This window comes from Hippoglossus hippoglossus, chromosome 1 (genome assembly GCF_009819705.1).
Source record: "Hippoglossus hippoglossus isolate fHipHip1 chromosome 1, fHipHip1.pri, whole genome shotgun sequence".
Classification (NCBI taxonomy): Eukaryota; Metazoa; Chordata; class Actinopteri; order Pleuronectiformes; family Pleuronectidae; genus Hippoglossus; species Hippoglossus hippoglossus.
Genome location: NC_047151.1, coordinates 4560485 through 4584460, shown reverse-complemented (window position 1 = coordinate 4584460; position 23976 = coordinate 4560485). Strand labels below are relative to the sequence as shown.

Below are 23976 nucleotides of genomic sequence, written 5' to 3'. Positions count from 1 at the left end.
GCTTTGAAACTGCTCTGCTTTGTAATTGCAGTTTCTGATTTAGTATGAGATACTTTTGGGGACTGTCAACAGTGTCAGGCGCAGCCTTAAAAGGGTATGACTCACACCAAGACCATGAGAGTCTTCGCAAGTACTCATTAAATTCCCTACAAAATTCAAGCAATCCGCTTGTTGTTCTGTTCCCTCACTTTGAATTTGCCATCAGGTCTGTCAAGGTAATATTTAATCTACTGTACAGATGATAAAATGCTGTCAAAAGTTGCCATCCTTTTCACATGCACATGCTGTTTTATGCATTTTAACTGGCCCCGAATCATTCAGCTACAGTGTCAGGAAAAAATGAGAGTGTATGTGTGTAATGTCTGACAGTTGTTCTCATGTGTAATCATATAGGAGCTGGTGGAGCAGCTCATACACATTTAAAATAAATAAGCACAACCTGCCATAATATCACACGTTATATATCATAAGCATTAACATCTCGTTAACAATAGATTCTTATGGCAAGCACATTTGTTCCCTCTTGTTTCACTGTATGTTTAACAATCAGAGACTCATGTTTCTATGTTTTTATATCTGACACAATATATTTTTATGTTTTGTTTTAATTAAATGTTTTGCAAAAAGAACTCTGCTGAACTTTCTGAAAAAAACCATTCAAAAGTATGCATTGCTTTTCTTTGTAATCCTGGTCCACTTACTTCAAAGTTGATGTCCTTATTCATGTCAGCGTGAGCTGTGTAATGTAGTGTGTGGATGTAAAATGGGTTTGAAACTGAAAGCAGATGCATCATTTCAAACAGGTGATGAAATACTTGTCAGGTTGATGCTACACACACAGTGAACTGTTTAGTTAGTACCACAGAATCTGACAGTGATTACTTTTACATGGACACCCAGACTGCAACTATTGACCCTATTCAGAATAAGCCATTATTTCAGTTGTGGTATTTACATGACTTGCAGATAGAATATTCCATTCATATTCCTGTTTACATGTTACAGTGACCTTATTCGGGTTAAGGTAATCCGAAAATGCTATATATACAGAACAGGACAGTTTCTTATTTAGACTATTGATTTTAATCAGGTTAATATCTGAATATTGGTGTCCATGTAAAGGCAGTGTTTTTGTGTGTGTCGACACAACAGTCACCTACACCCATCATGCTGGAGCGTGTTAGAAGTGGCAGAATGTGTGCTGATATCACAACGGTTGGTTTTAAAGACTGCTTCAAACAACAATTGTCACATCTGTTTGTATCTTTCTGCCAACTTCTCCAGAAGTTAACAGTCGTCCACTGGAACATTTGATCAATAGGGCCAATTCGTTTCTCTTATCAGGGCATGGATTTGCTGTCAGGCTGAGCCTCAGACGTTTAGCTGTTGTCAGTTGAAACCAGTGCTTCTCTGTAACAAGTGTTACCCGGTCCTCTAATAGGCCTGACTGTTGCTTCATATCAAGCATTTTTCTACATCATTTGTCAGATCCTCATTAAGGACGGTCAACTGAACTCAAAGTGAATACACACATTTTCTCACGATCACAATTAGAATCACTTGTTTTGTCGAGCATGATGAATCGACCAACGTATTTAATACACATGAAATTGTTCCAGTGGAGTTGCTGCAGAAGCAATTGTGTGTCAACAATAGTTTTTACACTATAGACAACCAGAAATTTTAAGTATATCATTTTTTTTGTGGTTCAAAGCAGCAGTGCAGAGTTTGTTTTTCTGCTGTATATATTTTCTTGTACCCTAGAAAGACAGAATGGCATGTTGTCTGTATGAAAAGACTGGCTTGGCAAACATTTGCACACATCAGATAGGGTTTCGGTTATCATAAAGGTTTGCCGAGCCAAAACGGATTAGGCCAAGCATCACAGGCGATTGTTTCTATACATTATTAAACTTTTAAGCCACCGAAAAACAGGATTGTGGGAAAAAAGAGTGGGAAGAGAAAGTAATTATTCATCTTAAGTGCTCACACGAACCCCCACACCTTCAGCAAATCTCTCACTCAAGTTTAAAAAGACGATCATTTATTATATATATTTTTTAACCTTGTTAAAGACCTAACTTGATTGTTGTCACCGTTGAATAATTTAGACTTTTCCTAAGTTGAAATTAAAGTTTATTTTCTTAAATTGGGCCTTTAGAGGGAATGGTCTTAATCAGCCATAACAAGCAGATGAATGGCTGGCTTCTCAAACTTTAAGGGTGTTATGCACCATGTCCGACTTCAAAGCCCCTCTTAACTCCACACTTTAATTGTATCTTCTTCAAGCCTGTCTGCCTGACCGCCATCTGATTTTGCTGACAACTACACTCCTCTCTCTTCTTCATGCTCATCCGTCTATCTCTCCATTCCTCCTTCTTCGTCTTTCTCCATCTGTCATGACAGATATAGCCCCCCCCCCTCCTTCTTTTTCTTTTTTTTCCCTTTAGCTCTTCTAAAGTCACTCTGCTACAAGTGTCAACTCAGGCACGAGCCCTAAATTACTTTTTTTGGGATGAGGGTTGACATCTACCACTCACCCTTCAGCTCATGCAAACAGAATGATGCTATTTGTCCCCTTTTTTCCTCTCTCTCTCCCCACTCTATTTATTTCTGCTCCCTTCTTTTCCCTATTTCTCTCAGAGCCTACAAACAGACATTCACGCTTCTCTCCATATGGGCTTTAATTTGCCATTGTCCCCCAAGATATTCCTCGCTCAGGCTTGAGATAAAGGGATAATCACTTCAAAGGGAAGCTAGGGGGGAGACTGCCCCCTCCCTCCCAGCTGAAAGGAGAAGTGGACAATACGCTAATTGAGAGGGAGAACTGATCACAGGGTCTGTTCAAAGGGAGGCCTGGCCACGCCCCCCTCCTCCCTCCGATGCACTTAATTTTATTAGTGTTTATGGTGATGCTTCAGACAAAATTATCACTCAAACCCACCACAGCCTTTGAACTCCAAAATATTGGGTTATTTGCAATTATCCACCCTCTCCTCTGTTTTTTTCTGTGCTATTTTAGCACAAGTATAGGATTTGAGTGGATGAAAGGGCGATAAAACAGGCCTGTACAGAATTTACTGTTTGCATTGTGTAGACATATACTGTGGGCTGTGATATGATGCAAATCAAATACGTTTTATGCAAAAGCAACAAGAAGGGAGAACACAGGCCTACCTTGTCTGACTGATGAAACTAATGATACACCGTCAAAGTTTTGTGCAGTACATTGCGACCAAGGAAAGAAAGAAAGACACAAAGAAAGAAACAAAGATAGAAGCAAAGAAACAAAGAAACAAAGAAACAAAGAAGTAAAGAGTTTTTTTAGTTATGTAAATCTACATTCAAATAATCAAAAGTTCTTGGCCGGTTTCCCTGTATCCTGATGTGACACCTGTACTGACAACATACTTTCTCTGTGCCTTTAATGCAGGCTCTAATTAAAGAGGCGCTTCATTTCCAGTCTGTGGTGATACACCAGATGCCTTTAATTCCTTCCCAACCACGAGCTATCAATTAGCCTCCAGGTCACCCCATTTTATTAGGGCTTCATAGCAAGTCACTGGCGGCACTCTCGTTCTGTATTGTGCTTTTAAAGCGTTTGGATCTCCCTGTGAAATGGTTAGGGCCCCAACAAAGGGGTCAGGGCAGGGTCAACATCAAAAAGGGGCTTCTTGGGGCTACTTTACAGCACCCTCTCTCTTTTGTCACTGCTGAACACAAAAGTGGGCATTCAAGGGTCAACAGGTGTGGTCTCATGGGTTTAGGATCTTATGGCACTTCACAAATGAATTAAAAAAGACAGCATCTAGTGTTTTGGCTGTATCTTTGGTGATCACAGAAGTTTTGGTCATAGAAAATTGATTAGAAACAACCACATTCTGAATAGTTGAGTACCCTGAACTTTACATGTCATTAAAAGCAGACAGAGCAAAGCATGAAGGAAGCTTCCTGCCTGTCAGCAAAACTTGAACTGTCTGCAGACTCTTTTTTTTTCTTTTGCAGTGATATGTGCGGCCTAATTTAATTTGAGGGACGATAAAATCTTATCCTGAATGTAAAATATCCCACTTTAAAGATTGTCCTGCACTTCAAAAATTACATTTTATAACCCCTCTATATCTCATTACTCCTTTCAAAGTAGACTTAAAAGAAATTAGTGTGCAGATAACAGTGAGGCTACATATTTCATGGCTTTAATGTGGGCCTAGTTGATCAGCCAAGTGCCCCTTTAACGTTCGATGCCAACGCCACTGACCCATTTTGTGATTTTATGCTCCGTCTCGGAGACAGCGGGCACTTCCCTTTACGAAGTGTTGAAGGCTTTTTGTGCATTTTGGGTGCTGGATTGTTTGGATTTGTGGCAGCAATGTTTGTCTTACAGAGCCCTCCAGTATAAACAGGAGCGATGAATGACCTCTTCACATACACACTGTCACACACACACATGTGCACTCAAACAGACACACACCCACAAAGAAAGTAAATGCACTATCTGCTACGAAACGGCTTTGTGACACCTTGCAGTGAATTTTCTTTAACAACGACTTACAGCATGCAGAAAGTGGTTGGTAGGATATCAGTGTAATCAACAGGATTCCTCTGCTGTACAAAGAAATCAATAAAAGTTTGATATTGCACATATATTTGAAAGTAAGCTGTCAAATAATATGTCAGAACTATAATGTACAAGATGATCCTGTGGTGTGGCTGCAGGATACAGCGATTAAGTGTTGAGCTAAAGTGTTAAACATAAAAAAATAATTAGGTTGCTAAATAATAATTCTCAGCAGTCAACAGTGTCTGTCCATGTTGGATTAGACTGGATGAAATGACATGCCAGGATAACAAATCATGAATAAAGATTTGGACACAGATGCTGACACAACTACGAATCCACATGTGGACAAACCTTGCTTACTCCCCTATGTATAACCCTACATGAATTAATCACCACTTGGGGACCTCAGAGAAGTTGGATTTTATTAGTTCCCTTGTCCTGTACCATCATGGGAGTTTTGTGAATTTGAATCCTCTGACTTATATAATTATATTCTGCTTTAAAGTTGATTTTAAACATCAAAGGGACAATATAGTCTTTGAAGTAGCATGGGATTGGATCACTGTCTAACCCACTCTTTAAGATTCTGTCACAATGACATTAGGGAAGTCATGTGAATTAAAAGACTAGAGAACAGCTCTTGCCTTTGCTCTCCGTCCAGTTTCAATCAAAATGTCATGCTGTGCCATTTTCCCTGAATGTGGAACTGGCAAGTGTGTTAGGTTGACATCTTTGTGGCTAAAAGCCTGTGACTAATGTAAATTATATGACACTTACATTCTATAGGATTATCAAATCTGGGCTATGACTGGAAATTGTTAAAAATCATATTTCATCATCATATTTAGCCATACATTCTTTACTGCCGCTCCTATAACACTGGTAATTCTGTGATATTCCAGGGGTGACATGAAGATAAAAGTCCCTTAACTCCCTGTACAAATATAGAGATATTAAATAAATATCTTGCTGTACAACAGGGGATAAATAAACCAAAATTAACTGTAAAAGTTGTGTCACTGGCTTCTCATCAGATAGGTAGACACACTAAACTCACTGCTGTCACTTGGAAAGGCCACAGGCAACAATAGCAGCCTATGGCTTTTGTTTGCTTTGTGTTTCTGTTGGAACTTTGTGTAGTAACACCCGGACTGTACGCACAATGCTATTGGCGCGGTAGATCACTTACTTCTGACGCTCCAAAGCCTCGGGGAGTTGGCTCCGAATTGCCTGTGTTTGATAAGGTCCTGACTCACAAGTAAATATTTTCCCCGTCTAGAAAAGTTTATTAAACACTTTTGCGCGTATAAACATACGTGTTCGCTATGAGAAGGGATTCAGCAAAACACATGCTGAAACTTTAACCTTTTTCTACTCCTTTATTTTCACCGTGGTTGGGGTTGTTGCGTTGTATTTCATCGGTTGCCGCGAAGACGAGACGCAATGTTTTTTATGTATCTTCCGGGACCACAGCGGCGGTTCTTCGCTTTGAAGTCCACAGTTAAACCCTCAGCCCAGTTGGTTTAGGAACAGCCCTGAGGATTTCTACCGCTTGCCATGACTCCTTGAAACACTACCTGGGCAGGATAGACGAGAGGAAAACGCTCCTCTCTTTTTGTTATTATTGAAAGAAAAATTGTCCGGTGGGATTGGACATTACAAGACTGCGAGGAGAAGAGCTCCGCGGTGGTTTTTCTTTTTAAAAGGCGCAGCGTGTTGTTGTTTGGACTACTTTACTTTTCACGTTGTCTAATCAGTGAGGCTACTCGGGTACATGGATGGTAAGTTGTAGGAAAGCTGTTCCACAGGCCCCCTCTCTTGGCGGCTTTGATGTGCTGCTGCTCGGCTTTGAAGTTGAGAAATGCGGGGCTATGTTTCTTGTTTGTGGGCGAGAAATACGGTGAGATAGATAAGAAGCTTATGTGTGAGTGTGAGAGAGAGTGTGTGAGAGGAAAAAGAGAATGAATGTGTAGCTCGGATATAAAAAAACAATATTTGGCTGGTGCGTCTTCTAGCAGGGGGAAAAGTGGGATGTATTCTTGCGCCGGAGCCCCCACCTCCACCTCCTCTTTTTACCTCCTCCAGATTTTGACACCCCCAGTGATCTACATAGGCTCTGAGCCTGCCTACTCTGAGGTCAGTTGCTGAATGGGACAGGGTACATTAAACTACAGCGGTTTGTTCCGCAGCGAGACAGGACACATGTGGCATGGCACAGTGTTGAAGTAGTCCGTCTTCGTAATATTATTCTTTTTGTGGTGGATTACGATTTTGGAGAGTTTGTGGACTGATTTCTTCAAATGGAGTAATAATTCAACTTTTGGAAACTGTTATTTACTCTGGTTGGATCTTCTCTGCGATGGTACGTTGCTTTTACGCACGTTTAGTCAGCCTCAATCCATTGGATTTTAGAGTCGCTCATGTTGTACTGTAGAGTTACGCTGCCTGTTGAGACTGTGAATTATTATGCAGTCTGTCACTCTTTCAAGCGCTTGTCATTTTTATCGTAACAATGTTGCAGCCTCTGCTTTGACACTGAGACTCTGGTTAAAGTCACTCAGGTACTGGATGATGTTTGATGTTTTTTACTACTAATACTATTCAGTCTGTGTGCGGTGTTGGTAGTTCGGACACGTTGCTTTGCCGGGGCTGTGACTTTAATAATGTGCTATAATCGCCTTCTTGGGCAGATATTAAGGCGATTGATCGTTTACATTTACGCATGAGCGGCTCGCTTTTCCCGCGGGGCTTTTTACCCCTCGTACGTTACAACGTTTTAAGGTCATTGTGGTGCAGATCAGATGCGTTTCCCCATCGTCTGTACATTTCTGGGACGGCGAGGACAAGTGAAGGCACCGAGTGGAAACGTGTGTGCATGTGTGTGTGCATGCGTGGTGCAGACGGGGGTAGGGTACGGTCGTCCGAAGCAGATTGGGAATTAATTGGAGTTGAAGCCTGTGACATGGACTCGTTAGGAAAACACGTGTAAGCCACAGTTGTGTGAATACGGTTTTGGTAAAGAGTGAGACTGTGAGATGATGATTCTTGTAAAATCTTCTTCTGATGTGTCAGATCAATGCACGCAGAGAATGCAGGCTGCAGTTGATCTCTCATTTAGATTATAAATAGATAAATGAAACGAAAGAAAGCCTTTCATATTTCCTTTCTCTGTGAACCCGGCGAGTGTGTTTGAGAGGGACTGTTTACTTGATGTCTTTCTTTGAAGTTCAGCAGGATCTGGCTTTGATTAGATCAATACTTTGTGTTTCAGAGTGAAGAAGAGCTAAGAAGCTCCCCCGCTGCTTTTAGAGAGTGAGGAGGATTAGGCTGGAGCTCAGTGGAGGCACGACGGCACTCTCACACTGCAACCGGAGCTGGAGCCATGAGCAGGGCGCTTACGGAGCACATCAGCAGTAGCTTCCGAGAAGATGCTCCTCGTCCTCCGGTACCGGGGGAGGAGGGAGAGGCGTCATGCTACAATCCCAGCAGATCTGCCAAAATGAGAGCCCAGAGCAAGGTTAAAGATACCCCCGCCGCCTCCGCGCCTCCCGGCTCCACACCGCGGAGGAACGAGGATGGACTCGGGGAGCCAGAGGGCAGCGCGTCCCCGGACTCGCCCCTAGTCCGGTGGACTAAGTCCCTGCATTTTCTCCTGGGCGACCAGGACGGCGCTCACCTATTCAGGACATTCTTGGAGCGGGAGAATTGCGTGGACACTTTGGACTTTTGGTTCGCCTGCAACGGCTTCCGGCAAATGGACTTAAAGGATACCAAAACGTTGCGAGTTGCCAAAGTTATTTTCAAGCGGTACATCGAGAACAACAGCATTGTCGCAAAGCAGCTGAAACCCGCCACCAAGACCTTCATAAGGGATAGTATTAAGAAACAACAAATAGACTCTGCCATGTTTGACCAGGCACAGACGGAAATTCAGTCCAACATGGAAGAGAACGCATACCAGATGTTTTTGACCTCTGACATATACCTCGAATACGTGCGCACCGGCTGCGAGAACGCGGCGTACATGAACCACGGCGGTCTCGGCAGTCTGAAGCTGATGTGCGGATACCTTCCTCCTCTCATGGAGGAAGAGGAATGGAGTTGTAATGACCTGAAGGCAAAAACGTTAGGGTCCGTGGTTGGACTGTCTACGAAAACCCTGAGGGCTACTGCTACCGTCCGGACAGCAGCTGAAGTCCTTGAGAACAGTTGCAGGTAAGAGCAGAACTCACCTTGTGATGCATGCCTTTTGTTTTACATCCTAGTGCCAGTTTATTTTTTCTAGCATTGCTTACTTTACTCATGATCACCATCCCTTCATTAGTTAAGCTACAGTGATTATGTGGCAGTTGGAAGTTATTTCACAAATGCCTTAGAAAGAGATAAAGGGCACTTGATCAAAGGGTCTCAGAGGAACATGCCTCTATATTTGTGCCCTCCTGCCTTGCAGTTAGCCAAGGGGTTGGAGGGGTGGAGGGGCGGGGTGGGTACAAAACATCAATGGATCTGAGCCTTCCTTTTAAGTAAATGGTGTCTTGCAGGCAGCCCTCTGCTGGCGTGCTCAAGTTTCCTGTGCTTTGAAACCCTTCCTCCGGTTCAGGCACAAATTCAGACACCAAGTCTCATGACTGTTAGAGATACATGAAACAGTTTGATGCTATTCTAAAGTTATGCCGTATTTTTCGTTCATTCTACTCACTCTGCCATTTTAGTTATTACATACCGTCACAAAATCTCCTTAAGCAGATAAATGCTAATGCATAGTTAAACAAACTTGTGGAGCCTTATATCAAACAGAGACATTGTTCTTTTGGTTAGAAATAAAATTGTTAATGGAAATTGTTTGGGCTTTTACAGTAAGAGATCATTTCAGAAATTGTCCAACAGCTAACATCTTCTGATACCAGGAAATAAATTTAAGACTGTATGTTATGCGTAAGCCTGCAACAAAGAGTACTTCAAACTTTTTCATGTAACTACTTTATCCTCACACTTTATCCTCACATCTGGACTCAATTATTACTTTGAGTTTTGACAATGTCTTGTATTAGATTTGTTAGGGAAAGTGCAATTTATAGATAATCTATTCTTAGCCTATCAAGTGAACTAAACATATAGTTAGATTAGGTATCAAAAGTTGTCTGCAGCATGACTTATAATGACAGTTTAAAAACTGATAGATTGCGTATAGTAACTCAACTGAAACACTCCCTTGAGAATTTTATCCTTGTGTGAGCAGATGTCACATAATGTGATAGCACTGTGACAGCCAATAAGCGCAGGGTTTGTTGACATGTGGGCATCTCCTGGCTTCCTGGTGTGATCCCCAACATTTTTGTCTTTCTCTAAAAGAAGAGCGGGTGGGAGAGAGCCCCTTCTTTCTCCCTTCCGTCACCCACTCTCTCCCCCTTTCCCCCTGCCCCTCACCATCTCTTTAGGTCAAGCAATTTCCATCTCAAACATGTGGAACTAATTTTACCTCTGCACAGATTCCTTTTTCCCTCTTTTTGAAAAACCTCCAATACTCAAATCCAAAGTGATAGAAAAACACAACAACAAAACATCCTCAGCTCAGTTCCGCAGCTTCAACCACCAAAACGACTCTGCCATAGTGTGTGTGTGTGTGTGTGTGTGTGTGTGTGTGTGTGTGTGTGTGTGTGTGTGTGTGTGTGTGTGTGTGTGTGTGTGTGTGTGTGTGTGTGTGTGTGTGTGTTTTCCTTCCTCTTTCTCTTCTATCCAACACTTTTATCTCTCCTTTTTGAAAAAGAAAATCTGTCTGACAGAGACTAAGCATGCTTTGGTGGGAGACAGGGAGAGACAAGAGGAGGGGAAGAGGGGAATACAGGAAAGGAGGGGGGTGTCATGAAAGAAAGAAAAGAGATGGAGAAAGGGAGCAAGGGGTGCAGAGAGCCCAGCTGTGCTAAATACCTGACTCTTTGCATGGACCTTCTAAAGGTCAGGTTTGTGCTTGGGGCCTACGGCTTTAGTCATGCTGGGGTTCTCCTCTCAGCACTCCCGGCAGAAGGCATTCTCATAAAGAAAGGGGCCCCCCTTCCCCCTTTCCATCTCTCCCTCCCTCTGTAAAGCTCAAGTTCCCCCTCCCTCTTCTTCCCTCCCTCATCCTTGTCCACCCCCTTCACTACTGGAACAGGAATGCAACACAGCAGGAGAGAGAAGAAAGACAGGGAGAGAGAGAGAGACTTTAAAAGGGAAAGCAGGGGAGAGTGGGTAAAGGAGGGGGCCATAGACTGGATGATAGAGAGAAGCAGAGATAGAAGTGGCAGAGTGTGAAGAGTGACGTGTGAGATGGAGGAAAAGAGAAAGAAAGACAGAGAGAAAAAAGGGAAATGCTGTTGTTTATTTCCCCCCATTAAAGTGACTCTTAATTACAGAAATCTGCAGAGAATGTCAACAGATCAAACTCCTTGCTTCCACATTTGCTTTTAAAATCTGATGTGAAAAACAGAAGGAACCATGTAAAAAAAAACTTCATTCAACTGTGTCACACCTCACCATTGTCTTCACATTAATACCTACTCAGTGGCATCACAGTAAAGCATGACTTCCTGTTTCTTCCACAGGTCCCATCGTCGAGGAGACCCTGCCAGCCCCTACTTTGTCAACTCCGGCTACATTTTTGCCCCTGCCACCAGTGCCAATGACAGCGAGATCTCCAGTGATGCTACGACGGATGATTCTATGTCCATGACAGACAGTAGTGTGTAAGTGTTTTTTCTTTCTTTTTATTGAAAGCACAAAAAGTTGGTTGGTTAGTTTCATTTCAATCATTTCCATAGTATTTAAACATGCCTTGAGTTCAGTCAAAGTCTATGGGTGTGAATACAAATATTTGGCCTCGTAGTTTAAGAGGCTCTGCTTTTCTTGGGGCCAGGGGACTCCTCTGTTGCAAAATAATAGACTGTAATGTTTTATAATTATCCTCAATGATTGACTCCAGGTAATTCTATTAAAGTGTAGTTGTTGCTGTGGCCTCAAGGGAGATAACTCTGGGAAAGTCATTATGTCTGAAGACCTTTTGAAGTATATTCTGATGCGTTACAGGCTGGAGAGGAGGGAGAAAAAATGAGAACGTCTTGATGTGGGTGGGGGCGTTGCCTCATTTCCCTCAAAGTTGAAATGTATCCATCCCACCCTTCTGCCACAACAGACTTGTTTTTTTCATATTATCTAATCGCTTTTTCCCTTTGAAGAGCTAGAGAAGAGGGGGAGGAAAATGGCCATTTGGGCCTCAAGACAAACTCATTGAAAAATGTTGGCACCAAATGAAAGGAGGCTTACTCACATGGTGGGTCGGTTTCCTGCCACTGGCCTCTGCGGCGTGCTGAGATCATGTGTCTGCACGGCTTTCACATGGGTTACTCATTTCTAGACCTTGGGACAAGGCATACGGGACTCCCATGGTCAGTCTAGTGCACCCCAAAAAAATCTCCTCCATCCACCCAGTCCTCCACAGCTCCTCTCCTCCAGCCTCCAGAGCCAATAGCAGGAATGGTGAGGCTCCAAGTGCAAGGGAGTGAGAAAATAAAGTGCATGGAGTATAAAGGGCTTAACTGAATCACTTTCAGCCTATTGTTAGGTGAGGGGAGCTTAGGGGGATAAGAGGGTAGCTGGCTGCTTTGAAAATGACTTGCACAACTGAATAGGAGATCCCCATAAAGTAAGGACCCATGAAAGCGTCCACAGATATTTTCTCTTTCCCAACCTGGACAAAACATCCAGCCATGACATGGTTAGCCAGGGTGGGAACAGTTTAGACAGATAAAACATAGTCAGTGAGTGGGAATTCGGCGAGCTTTGTTTGTTAACGCTGTTTTGCTACAAAGTTTGGGGTTCTCGTTACTGTTCGAGCTCCTCAGGGCTGTTGAGTTTTACTTTTGAAGAGTTTCCTCTGTTTCTTCCTGCACCTTGAGGGATAATGGCTTGTACTCTCATGGGTACAGTTTGTGAAACATTGATTTTGGTAGTAGGCCCCACTTACAAGAAGCTTACTGCAACTTGAGTTGGGCGATATCGGCAGCGTGGCTCCACTACCCGATTCCTCTTTACAATGTCACTGAAATGTGACTTGCAGAACTTGTTCAGATGAATAAAGGAGAAAAATGGGTTCATTGTTGAACAGCATTATGTGTCAAAGTCATATTCTTTTAATAGTTATCACCAAGGTCTTTGACACAGATCTCTGCTGTCCTTGTCCCCAGTTTTCGTCTCTCTCTACCCAGAACTGATGTTAATAAAAAACACAGCTTCTTCCTCTCTCATTTGACGGAACAATTTGATTAGTGTGTCCTTTTATGGTGGCTAACAGGCACACTGCAAATTTGAATCTCATTTCTCAGATAAAGAACAAGAAGAGGAGGATTTGGGAAGGGGGGTGAAAGAAAGGGTGGGGGTGATTTTTTTTCTTTCTCTTTTTGCTTATATCTTATTTATGGATTTACTTGGACGCTGGGGAATGCTGCTGCACCAACTTCAAACATTACCTTATCTTACAAACCAGCCTTTTGATGTAGCTGAGATCAGAGGCTCACAGCAGAGCGCTTGCCAAACGAAGATGGCAGCGGGTGCATATGTGCATGAGTGTTGAGATTTCAAAGAGGCAGCAGAAAAAGTAGCGTTTGGGCTAGGTCAGACACTTCTGAGCAGCCAAAACGGCCAAGATAATTGGCCTAGCCTAAGTGGCAACTGACTGGAAAAGCTGGCAGACGTAGGATGAAAAATGGAGAATAAGATTCTCTGAATAAACGTTTAATTGTCCAGAGACTACCAGTGTTTCTAGCTACATCTCTATTTTCATATTAATATATCAGAGCTACAAAGCCAGCAGTGCTAATGCAACATTTGCCAGGCTGCTTTAACCTGTTGTAGTTTCTGACCCAGACCAGCTACTGAGGTTATGTGTTAATTCTTCTGGTTTTAAGCAACCACTGTCAGAGTTGACAAGGCTTGATGTAATCTTATCAGTGAGTCTCTTCTTTTGAAGCCCACAGGGATGTTTAGCATATCTCTCCCATTGTCCTCGTGTGTTTTGTTATGTGTGTTGTTTGTTCCCTTGGCTTCAAGGGCTCCATGGCCTTTTGATTTAGCTCTAATGTGCCTAGTGGGTGGTTACTGGGTGGCGCTTTGTCGATCACTTCAATGATAAAACTGCCTCCTAAGGGCTCTTTTCCACAAAGATTGGCTAATGGTGCTAATGCACCAACTGTTGGTGTGGAAGCATTGTGACCTGTGTGATGAGCAGCAGTGACCTACATCAGCAAAAATAACAGCCTCTAGATAGTTGAATATAACAGTTAATAACAAATAAGGACAACAAGCATTTTTACCGTCCATGTCCCTCTTGTTTACACCAAATATAAACCTGTGACATCTTTGGTATTTACAGAGATGGAATCCCTCCGTACAAGCTGGGCACCAAGAAGCAGTTCCAGAGAGAGATGCATCGTAGTGTCAAGATCAACGGCCAGGTTACACTACCCCACTTTCCTGTAAGTCCTACTTCTTCAACTTCTACTTTCTGTCTCAGTGTTTCCTTTTTTGTAATCAGCTAAACTCAAACTTTTACACACTGACAGACAACTGGGTCCTGATTCCTCTAGGAGTTGTGCTTTATTTTTAATTTTTTTTTTTTTTTCAGAGCTTGTGTTGTGACAGAATACTATATTTCATTCCCCTGCTCGTTTTCATATAAAAGTCAGGGTAAATGAAAGGCAAGATTTGCATACCACTTCACTCCTTCAGCTGTTTCAAGCCCCTCCTTTTCCCCCATCCCTGTAGCTTCTGTAGGGCCATAAATATAAACTTGTGTAGTCGTCTCTGGATTCCGCCTCAGTAGCTATAGTGTGTTTCAAAGCATGATAACTTCAATTGTTTTATGCATCAATGATAGTGGTGGTAATGGTGTAGGTAATGGACATTATGATAAATTCTACTTTAAGATTAATCTTTGAAATATTACAAAAACTACTGTCTACATCCCAGCAAATGAATAGGAGGCATATCACAATTCAGTTCCACTTTCCTCTACTCGCACCCTGATATCAGGTCCCATTAGTATTTGGTATAGACAGTGTATGTGCTATGAAGTCAACACTTTGTTGACCTGCTGAAGTTGTAGTGGGGAGGTTGAAGGAACTAGGTTACAACAGACTGTCACACATTAGGAGGTGGGTCTTGAGGGGGGTGGAGGCAAGAGAAGAGATATGAAATTCTTTTGTCTTCATATCCAAACACAGGTATGTGTATGTGTAAGAGTTGTGTGCATGTTTGTGCGCACATTTGAAAGAGCTGTCTGTTCCCTCTTTTTTCTCTCTTCTTCTCCTCTTCCTTTTTCTCTCTCAATCTCTCTCTCTTTTCCTTTCCCACTTGCACTCCTTTAATGTCTCCCTCCTGATTTGGAGATGGCTCTGTCTCCCATGATGCACCAGCCCCAGGCAGCAGGGGCCCCGTGCAGGGCTGGCGCTCCTTTGCCAGCAGCTCTGCTTGCCTTTCTTCTTCTTCCCTTCATCGTGTCTACAAAGAGATGAGAGGAACAACAAAAAAAGAGTCAAAATCAAGAAAGCCAGTGTGCCAAATAACAAAAAAGTAAGAGGAGAGAGAGAAACTGGCGCATATAGTTAAAAAAGAAGGAGGATAATGTGACTAGAGTACCTCTGAGCTGCCCTGCATGCAGCCAGGAAATAAATTACTACTTCCCCTCAGATCTTCCTAGTATTTGACTCCTCTATCCTCTCCCTCCCTCTTTTCCCTCCTTCTCTGTCTCGCTCTCTCCCTGCCACCATTGCCACTTCACAAACGCACATCTCAATCCTCTTCCTCTTTTTTTCATGCTGTTAATTTTGTCCCCCTCTCCCTTTTTTCTGCTCCTCTCCTCACTCTCTTCTCCGTCGATATCTGGCTTTTATTCTGAGATTTAAAGCTGCGTGTCCCTCCCACCCCTAGTGTGCGTTTGATGTTTGACAAGGGCCCTTTGAAGTGTGCTGACTTCAGAGGCTGCCTTGCTGATGGCTTGGTTGGGCTACAGAGGGTGCAGGCAGGGGGCCTCCCCTCCGAGCGAGACCAACTGCTACCCCGCCATCACTACCCCCTTCTCTCCCCTCGCCCGGCAGCCTGGCACTGCCAAGGGCACTGGGCATGAGAAGATCTGGGAAGTGATGGGCGGTGGAGAAGGTTCAGGTTAGCTCGAGAGCAAGGGCATCTGGATTAGGCCTTTTGGAATGGTAACAGGGTTTTTGGAACAAGATAGGATTAGGGCAAGGGCAGCGGATTAATGCACCATATTGCATCTGTCAGAAACACTAAGCAATCACACTCACACACAAACTAAAGTGTCCTTCCCCTGTGTTGTTTACCCTGCAGAGGACATACCGGCTACCCAAGGAGATGACCCCTGTGGAGCCCTCAGCCTTTGCTGCCCAGCTTATAGCCAGGCTGGACAAGCTGAAGCGAGAGCAGGACACCATGAGCTCATTGGAGGAGAGGCTGCAGCAGATCCAGGAGGTACGGATGCACAGAAACCTGATCTAAACAGTGCACTTGCAACCATGTGAAGCATGGCGGCCACTGGGAAATTCTAACTTGTATCCAAATTAGCTTGGTTCTCTATTGCACTTCTAAAACCTTTTTTCCAGCTTTAGCATGTGGAAGAATAGGGAAAAGACCATGGGATTTGAAAGTCTGTCTTGGTTTAACTTTTCCTTTCTGTCCTACTATTATTTCATCTGGAGGAACTTTCAAACTTATGTTTCTAGACACACTTGAAGTTCCCTCAAATAGTTAGCACTTAGATACTCTCCAGTGGCACGTTTGCTGAGTATGTGTAGTGCCAGTCTCTTGTGAAGCACAGGCACACTCTGCATTATAGATGAAGTGCACCCAAAGCCTGTTAGTGAAGATAACAGTGCAGCAAAAAGGAAACTCAAATCAAGTTATGCCAGCATTTGCTCTCACTGACTTCAGAGTATGATATAAGTTGGTGTAAGTTGGGAAATAAACTCCTCTGCTTGCTTTACGACAACAGTCTCAACTTTTTTGTTTTATTCTTCTTATTTTTTGCCTGTCCAGGAGGAGGAAAGAGAGGAGGGCAGTGACCTCGCCAGCAACACCTCCCTCCATCACCCTCTGCTCCCATCTAGCACTCAATGCGAAGAAGACCCCCAGGCTATTCTAGACGAGCACCTATCTCGTGTCCTGAAGACACCTGGCTGCCAGTCACCAGGTGTAGTGCGGCACTCACCGCGCTCACGCTCCCCAGATCGGACGGGTGCCATGGTGTCTTCTGGTCAAGGGTCCTTCTTTGATGCTTATCCCGGGGACACCAAAATTCTGATGACAGGCAGGCCGTCCACAAAGCACATCCACCATCACTACATCCACCATCACCACACTGGGCCGAAGACCAAGGAGCAGATAGAGGCGGAGGCGGCTCAGCGTGTGCAGTGCCTCTGCCCTCCAGGGGGTGCAAACTATTCTGACTTCACCCCTGCGTAAGTGTTACCTCCTGGCCGTGATTCCATCAGTTGTTAACCTGCATTGTACAGTAGCCTGTAGCACTTAATTTCTTCAGTTTTCCCTGTGGCAAAGCTGGTTTTGGTCTAAATGTGCCTGTCTTTCTCCTTTCAGTCGCTGCAGCACTTTGTCCAGACGGCCAGTCAAGGCCACAGATGAGGGCGTGTCCTCACCGCTCCTTCCCCTAGATGCCACTGATCGCTCTCAGAATGTTTGGCAGTGGATCTTAGAGAGTGAAAGGCAGGGCAAGCACAAGCCACACAGGTAAGCATCTTCCTGGAATCAGAACATAATTTATACTAAAGAGCCACGAGTCTTAAGGTCACAGCTTATGTTATATATTAATTTGTATTATAATATATAATATATATTTTGTTTCTATCAGCACTCAAGGCCTGAAGAAGTCCAGCCCACTTGACTCCAAGCCTCTGCCTGGTCGGACTCCCTACTCTTGGGGAGGAGGCGGCATTGGCAGTGGGACTCACCTCCGCAGCCATCATCCTGGCCACCCATTTATCCAGGACCCAGCCATGCCACCTCTGCCCCCACCCAACACCCTGGCACAGCTAGAGGAGGCCTGCCGCCGACTAGAAGAGGTCTCCAAGCCGCCAAAACAGAGGTTGTCAAACCCATACATTCTTGCACATTAACCAAAATTGTCAATCATCCATATTTCCCATCTTCAACCAGATTGTAAATGATGCCCATTGGTTACTTCAAATTGATGCAAGTACTGATTAGCCATCGATCTCTAACTTTGACAGGCATTCAACAGCAACCAGCAGCCTTCAGCGAGAAAGGAACCATCCAGTAGCTTCCTTCCCCTCTGGAGATAGCCCTCTAGCCATCACTGGACTCCAAGCAGACGAGTACGTTTGTCTTCTTTTACCTCTTCCATTTTGAATCTACAACACAATCCTGTTTTTGTTTCTAAAACTCATTATTTCTTACTAGTTTTCCAGATTTCACTCCTCAGACACATTCTCCCTCTCTCCAAGCTTCGTGCTTTCACTCTCTTCCTGACAGACTTTCTTGCTCTTCCCTTCAAAGAGAGATGTTGTGAGTCAGCATAGCTATGTCTTTGAACTCCTCTTCTCTTGCTTTTTAATCATTTAAGATTAAACAAGCTTTAATGGGGAATTCTAACTACCCACCCATCTCCCAACTTACACAAGCGCGCACACACACCACTGGAACTCAACAAAGATGTGTTGAGTAGCCCCTGGTAACTCAAAGTTATCGGCCCCTTTCATACATATGTTGTTAAAAGAGGAAGTTGTTTGATGTGAAGATACAGCCACCTGACTGTGAGGCCTCTTTATTTTTAATTGGATGACCCTCAGTGGGCCATGTGTCTGTTGGCACCTTTAATTAACGGCACAGCATAGATTCTTTTTCTTCTTCACCTACAAATGCAGCTGTTTAAAAAACATTTTTATCATTTTGTGTCTTCAGGTCTAAGGAACTAGTGGTCACCTACTTCTTCTGTGGTGAGGAGATTCCTTATCGTAGCATGATGAAGACCCACTGCCTCACCCTGGGACACTTCAAGGAGCAGCTTAGCAAAAAAGGCAACTACCGGTAAATATGATTCTCTGACAGCAACACACGGATCACAGTGCATTGGCACATACTTGGGCTACATCCACATTACTCTTTCAATTGAAAACGTATAAAGTTTGCTATGGAAACACTTGCCATCCACACTGCTGTGTAGTTTTATGGTCGCTTAAACAGAGAGGTTTTTTAAACATTGATGTCGCTGTTTTAGTTTGAAAACTAAAACAGAGATGCCTGGAAAAGATGACGTAGACACTCACAACCTCTTTCTCATTGGGTCCTTTCAGTCAAGACGTAGCCTTCACAGATTCGTCAGGTTCCTGTCACATGACAAATTCCGTAATAAAACAACTGGCATTAGCCTCAGCTTCCAGTGTTCCAACACAACAAATCGACAATTTTCTAGCATTGCTGAACCTATTGTCTTTTCTTACAGCTATTAACCAGTTAAATTCTGCATTTTACAATGATACAACTGTACATGCGTTAGAGATTAGCTGTTATTCCAGCAAACTGCAACATTTCTGCAACTATCAACTCCTGTGAACACTGGCACGTGCATGTGAGTGGTCATGTGAAATGCTTTTTCAGGCGTGTTAGTATGGGCGGGGATTAAAACTGAAATGGAACCAAAATGTTTGTGTGGACAGAGATTGTTTTAGTTTGAAATCACTGCTTTCTAACGAAAACGCAGTAGTATGAATGTAGCCTCAGATAGATGTTTATTCACAACTGTTTGGATGGGGTTGTTACTTTAGTAGGGTTTGTTATATGCGAATGTATTTGCATTTTTGTATGCTTGTCTCCTGAGTGGGAGTGTGAAATACTGAAGCCCAATAGTTGAAAAGAAACTGGGCTGATCCACTGTAGGAGCTAACAGAGAGAGGGGAGTGGGGGGGGGGTTCTCACATCTGGTACTGATTTCCATGGTAAGGCAGCCTCAATAAATATGGCTTTGAAGCCTGGGCCATTTTATTTTGTGCACAAAGACCATTGCGAGGCCTCTGCACTATTGCATCAGACATTAAAATCAAATGCCGCAAGCTCCTTCTTCTGTTAATGATTGGTTGCGGTTAACACAGCAAAAATATCTGAAACTCACCAAAACAATCCTAAAAAACATCAGGACATTTAAGGTAATTTGAAATACAATGGCCGGTCAGTTAGAAGACATTTTAAATCACCACCCAGGAAGTCGAGGCTTGATTTATCAAGCAATTGTACTAGTAGTGTGCAGTGTTGTGTAGGTTGTATGCCACTGCATGAACATAAAGCCTGCATGCCCATGACATCAACATTAGGTTACAGCCACATGTGCTTGTTAGGCAAGAGAGAGAAGGTGGCCTTGCAAACAAGTCATTGCACCCCTGCTATCCCATAACTCTTCAGTGAGCGAGAGAGAAGGAAGGGGGTGGGGGTTGATGAGGCGTCTGGCTTCAATGGCAGCAGAATGTGTGGAGTTGGTTAATTTGGACATGGCAGCGGTACAGCGGAGAACAGTATGCCGTGGCTCTGCCAGACGATATTGGTGCCAGATGTTGCGAAGAGAGAAAAATCCTGCCACATAAAACATGTTCCAATGGAAAGACTCCCTCGGTCTCACTCTCTGAAACAAAGTGATGACTTTGAACTATTTGTGTAAAAAATGTAGCAGTGAAACATTTTGCCATTCAAATTTAGGAGGATATTGAATTGATTTGTTTTCTGCTAATGAAGATGAAAAGGCTTAATCCTGTCCAGCCGCGCTGAGACAACAGAGGAAATGTTTGCTGAAATGATATATCATCAAACAAAGCCAGCTCTCCTCTGTCACATCGCTGCACACTTGGGTAGAAAGTCCTGCAGCTGTGGTAACGAAACCTCCTCCTTCATTTGTGTGTAATTACAATCAACATGGAAAATAAAACAGTATGTGCACATTTTTGTATGCCCCTCCTACACGTGTTTGAATGACTTTAAGCTGAGTGATAAAACAGAACTTTTCCCCCCCTTTTTTTCTTCTTTTTTGTATTCTGAATGCAGGCACACATGGTCAAAATGAGGCATTTTTCCATTACAAAGCTTATCATTAAATCCCCTCCCGCTGATCTTTTGCTGGGTTTAAAGTAAAGAGGAGAAATCATTAGGAGCTCCAGGAGACTTCACAGTCACTGGGACTAAGCTAACCCTGGGAGTTATCTCTGCTTGAGAGAAGAAGAAGAGTGGGCTAGCTAGGTGACCCGTGACCTCCAGGAGACTGTCTAAGTGGTCACCACCCTCCCCTCCCCTTCCCCATCTCAGGGTAAAGCCCCCAGGCTCGGACAGCATCCCAACCGATCACACCCGGTCACCAAGCCGGGGGAAAGCCTCCACTCGATCTGCTTTATTCTCTTCCTGCCCCTGCTTTTTCCCCTCTGTTCTCGGCTGGTGATCAGAAAACTGCACTGTGTGCGTGCGCGCGCATGTGCATGTGTGTTATGAGAGAAACGTGGGGCGTGTGTTTATGTGCAAGCAGTGGAGTGTGGTCTTGCAGTCACAGGCAGACTCTCAGGCACCTGAAATGTCAACCTGTGTGACAGAAAGGCCCTTCATTTGACAGCCAGCCCAATTAGAAGCCATGGAGACACAGAGAGGAAAGGGGGGTCACCATTCAAGATTGGACCGGGAAAGGGAGGGGGGGTCTTAAGACAGCCTCTAATTAACCCATCAACTTTAATAAGACCTTGCAGGACAGATAGGCATCTGTAGAATGGCCAGCAGTCAAGATGAACAAGTGGATGAGGAGACGAGCACACATGGATGAACACACAAAAATACACAGGCTGTTTCTAGCAGCTTAAATTATCACAGGGAGTGTTTAAACGGCAGGTTCAGCTCTGTTTGTGCAGCGGTGTGATGTAGAGTCAGGCTAAACCTTTGAAGTGAAAAGGGATGGCATTGAAGGCTATGACTAAGTTGTTTTGAGCAGGATCCATTTCTGGCTCTCAGTGTGTGTGTGTTTGTGTTTGATTTGGACAAGAGGGAGTTGTGCACGAGCATGTATATGGAAGTAGTTGTGTAGGTGCCTCAAAGCGGTTTAAAACACGATGAAATATATCAGATGCACTCTTGCTGCCACTGTCAGGTTTCGTTTGAGTTCAATTCTATGTTTTGTTTTGTTTCTTTCTTATGTACACCTTCATGCAACATTTTCTAATCACAGACTTTTTTCTTTGTTCTCCTTCCTCAGGTACTATTTCAAGAAGGAAAGTGATGAGTTTGAGTGTGGTGCTGTGTTCGAGGAGGTGTGGGAAGACGCCACCGTGTTGCCCATGTATGAAGGCAAGGTCCTGGGCAAGGTGGAAAGGATGGACTAAAAGCCACTTCATTGCCAGCCAACCAACACCCTTCCCTGCCCAACCAAAAGCTAAACTGTCCGTTAAGAAACTAGAGCAAGAGACTCTATGTAATTAACACTCTGGACTTCCTTTTCGTTTTGTATTTTTTTTTTATATTTCTTAATATTAAGCTAAACAGAGTTAATATATCCAGCACAAGAGGAGTGATTGAAGGAAGATGAGCCAATGAAGTATACCGAATCCAGAGGAGGTGCCGCACCTCCCTGACTTTCTCAACCAATCAGCCTTAGAAACACAAGGGAATGACACGACAGACAATTAAAGGCCAATACGAGGATGATGAGAATGATGATGAAGATGATGATTGGAGCCCATGAGGGGGGAGGGCCACCTCTTCCTGAATATAACCACTGAAGATGTAGATGAGTGTTTTGTTGAGATGTGATGAGAGACTGATGATGTCTCACCGGCTTCCGGGCCGAGTGCAACAGACTGGCACGAGCCGAAGACGCAGCTCCACCAACCTGCTCTTAATGTTACGCTCGAAAATCGTTACAAAAACGTCTGTACGTGTGCATATACATACATGCATATATGTATATATACATGTATTATATATATAGATGCTTTTTGTCATGAGATGAAAGTTTTTATTAAGTATTTATTGAAAAAACAACCAACTCCTTTTACCTTGTTCTCCCTTCCTAAGTCTTCTTAAACCTATCTTCCTCCCCCCTCCCTATTTCCAGCCAATGGGCAAGCTGCTTTGAATGTTGGGAGAATACTGTGGTAATATTGTATAAGTTTGTGTTTTTTGTTTGTTATTACTTTACTCAAAGGATGTGACACTAGCCTAGCACCTCCCATAGCCTTGTAGCCCCGTCTGACCCAAACTAACAACCTTAGCAGTGGTCTCGTCTGCGGCGCTCTCCCTCCACTATCCTTATGGGCAATCCCAGTCTTAAATGCTGCTGATAGTTTGTAATGTTATGTTTGTCACACTAGCTTTTCCGACCCCCCCCCCCCTCCCTTTTCTTTCTGTCAGTCCAACGACTAGAGCTCAAATCTTTTTTGTTGTGCCTTTGTTTGTAAACCAGGCATTGCACAGGGTGGGGGGGTTGAATATAGTTACAGATACACACAGCAGAGACCTGTCGCACAAGTTGTACCATCTAATAATGGCAGTGTTTACAGCCCGCACACCAAAATAACTTGTGCTAACAAGAACCAGCTTGGGTCAATGAGAATGACTTCCTGCAGAAGTCAGCTAGCGTGTCAAAAAATACAAAAAAAGGAAAGAAAAGTGAACATTGAAGAATTCTGGCTCCGATAACCTTTGAATGTTGTTACAATAGCATCGTATATAGCAGAGTTCCTGTATACATTGTAATTATGCATTCTGAAGTATGGAAACTGACACACGTGATGCACACATAGAGTACATACACAGACACAATACACATCAAACACTATCGCTGGTGTTATATGAGTACAGCACCTGTGCCTACATGGATGCCATACCATGTGCTACCCTGTTTCAGGGTTTTAATATATATCCCTTGATTCTCAGAAGGGTTTTATGTTGAAAAGATATTTTTATGCTTTTAATAATATCCTGTAATCATGTTTTTGTTTTTACACCATGGCCTTTTTTGTTTTGTTTCATTCTATCTAAACTGTAAATTATACATTATATAAAGAGTTTCATTTAAAGATTTACATGGACCTATAATTATTGTAATTATTGAGAGATGTAGCCTTTATTAAAGTTTTATATTTTTCAAATGAAAGCAGTTGTGTGTGAATTGTCTCTTTCATGATACAGAATTACTTCACCCACCTCCTCTTGTGTCAACATGATATTGTTTCATATTATAGACCATACTGTGCAACAAGCCTCCCTGTATTAGTAAGATAATACTTTTTAGCAACACAATGGGTGGAGGATCAGTCAGGGACACCAGGTAAATTATAATTTTTTAAAGAAATAACAGGGTTCTTGTAATTGTGCAA

At 43.3% G+C, this 23976-nt stretch overlaps 1 protein-coding gene across 6 annotated transcripts in view; it reads left to right on the top strand.

Moving 5' to 3' along the window:
• Positions 1–22391, top strand: part of LOC117762612 (axin-2-like) — an 85159-nt gene extending 62768 nt beyond the window's left edge. For 3 of the 6 annotated variants that reach the window (XM_034587072.1, XM_034587082.1, XM_034587065.1), the window contains 10 exons: positions 7833–8776; positions 11143–11283; positions 13965–14067; positions 15938–16078; positions 16643–17064; positions 17201–17350; positions 17472–17705; positions 17851–17955; positions 18542–18667; positions 21855–22391. In XM_034587072.1, coding sequence (XP_034442963.1) covers positions 7944–8776; positions 11143–11283; positions 13965–14067; positions 15938–16078; positions 16643–17064; positions 17201–17350; positions 17472–17705; positions 17851–17955; positions 18542–18667; positions 21855–21981 — 2382 coding nt within the window. In that variant the 5' untranslated portion in view covers positions 7833–7943 and the 3' untranslated portion in view covers positions 21982–22391. The other 3 variants (XM_034587048.1, XM_034587092.1, XM_034587055.1) reach the window with 3 other exon arrangements.
• Positions 22392–23976: the final 1585 nt, after the last annotated feature.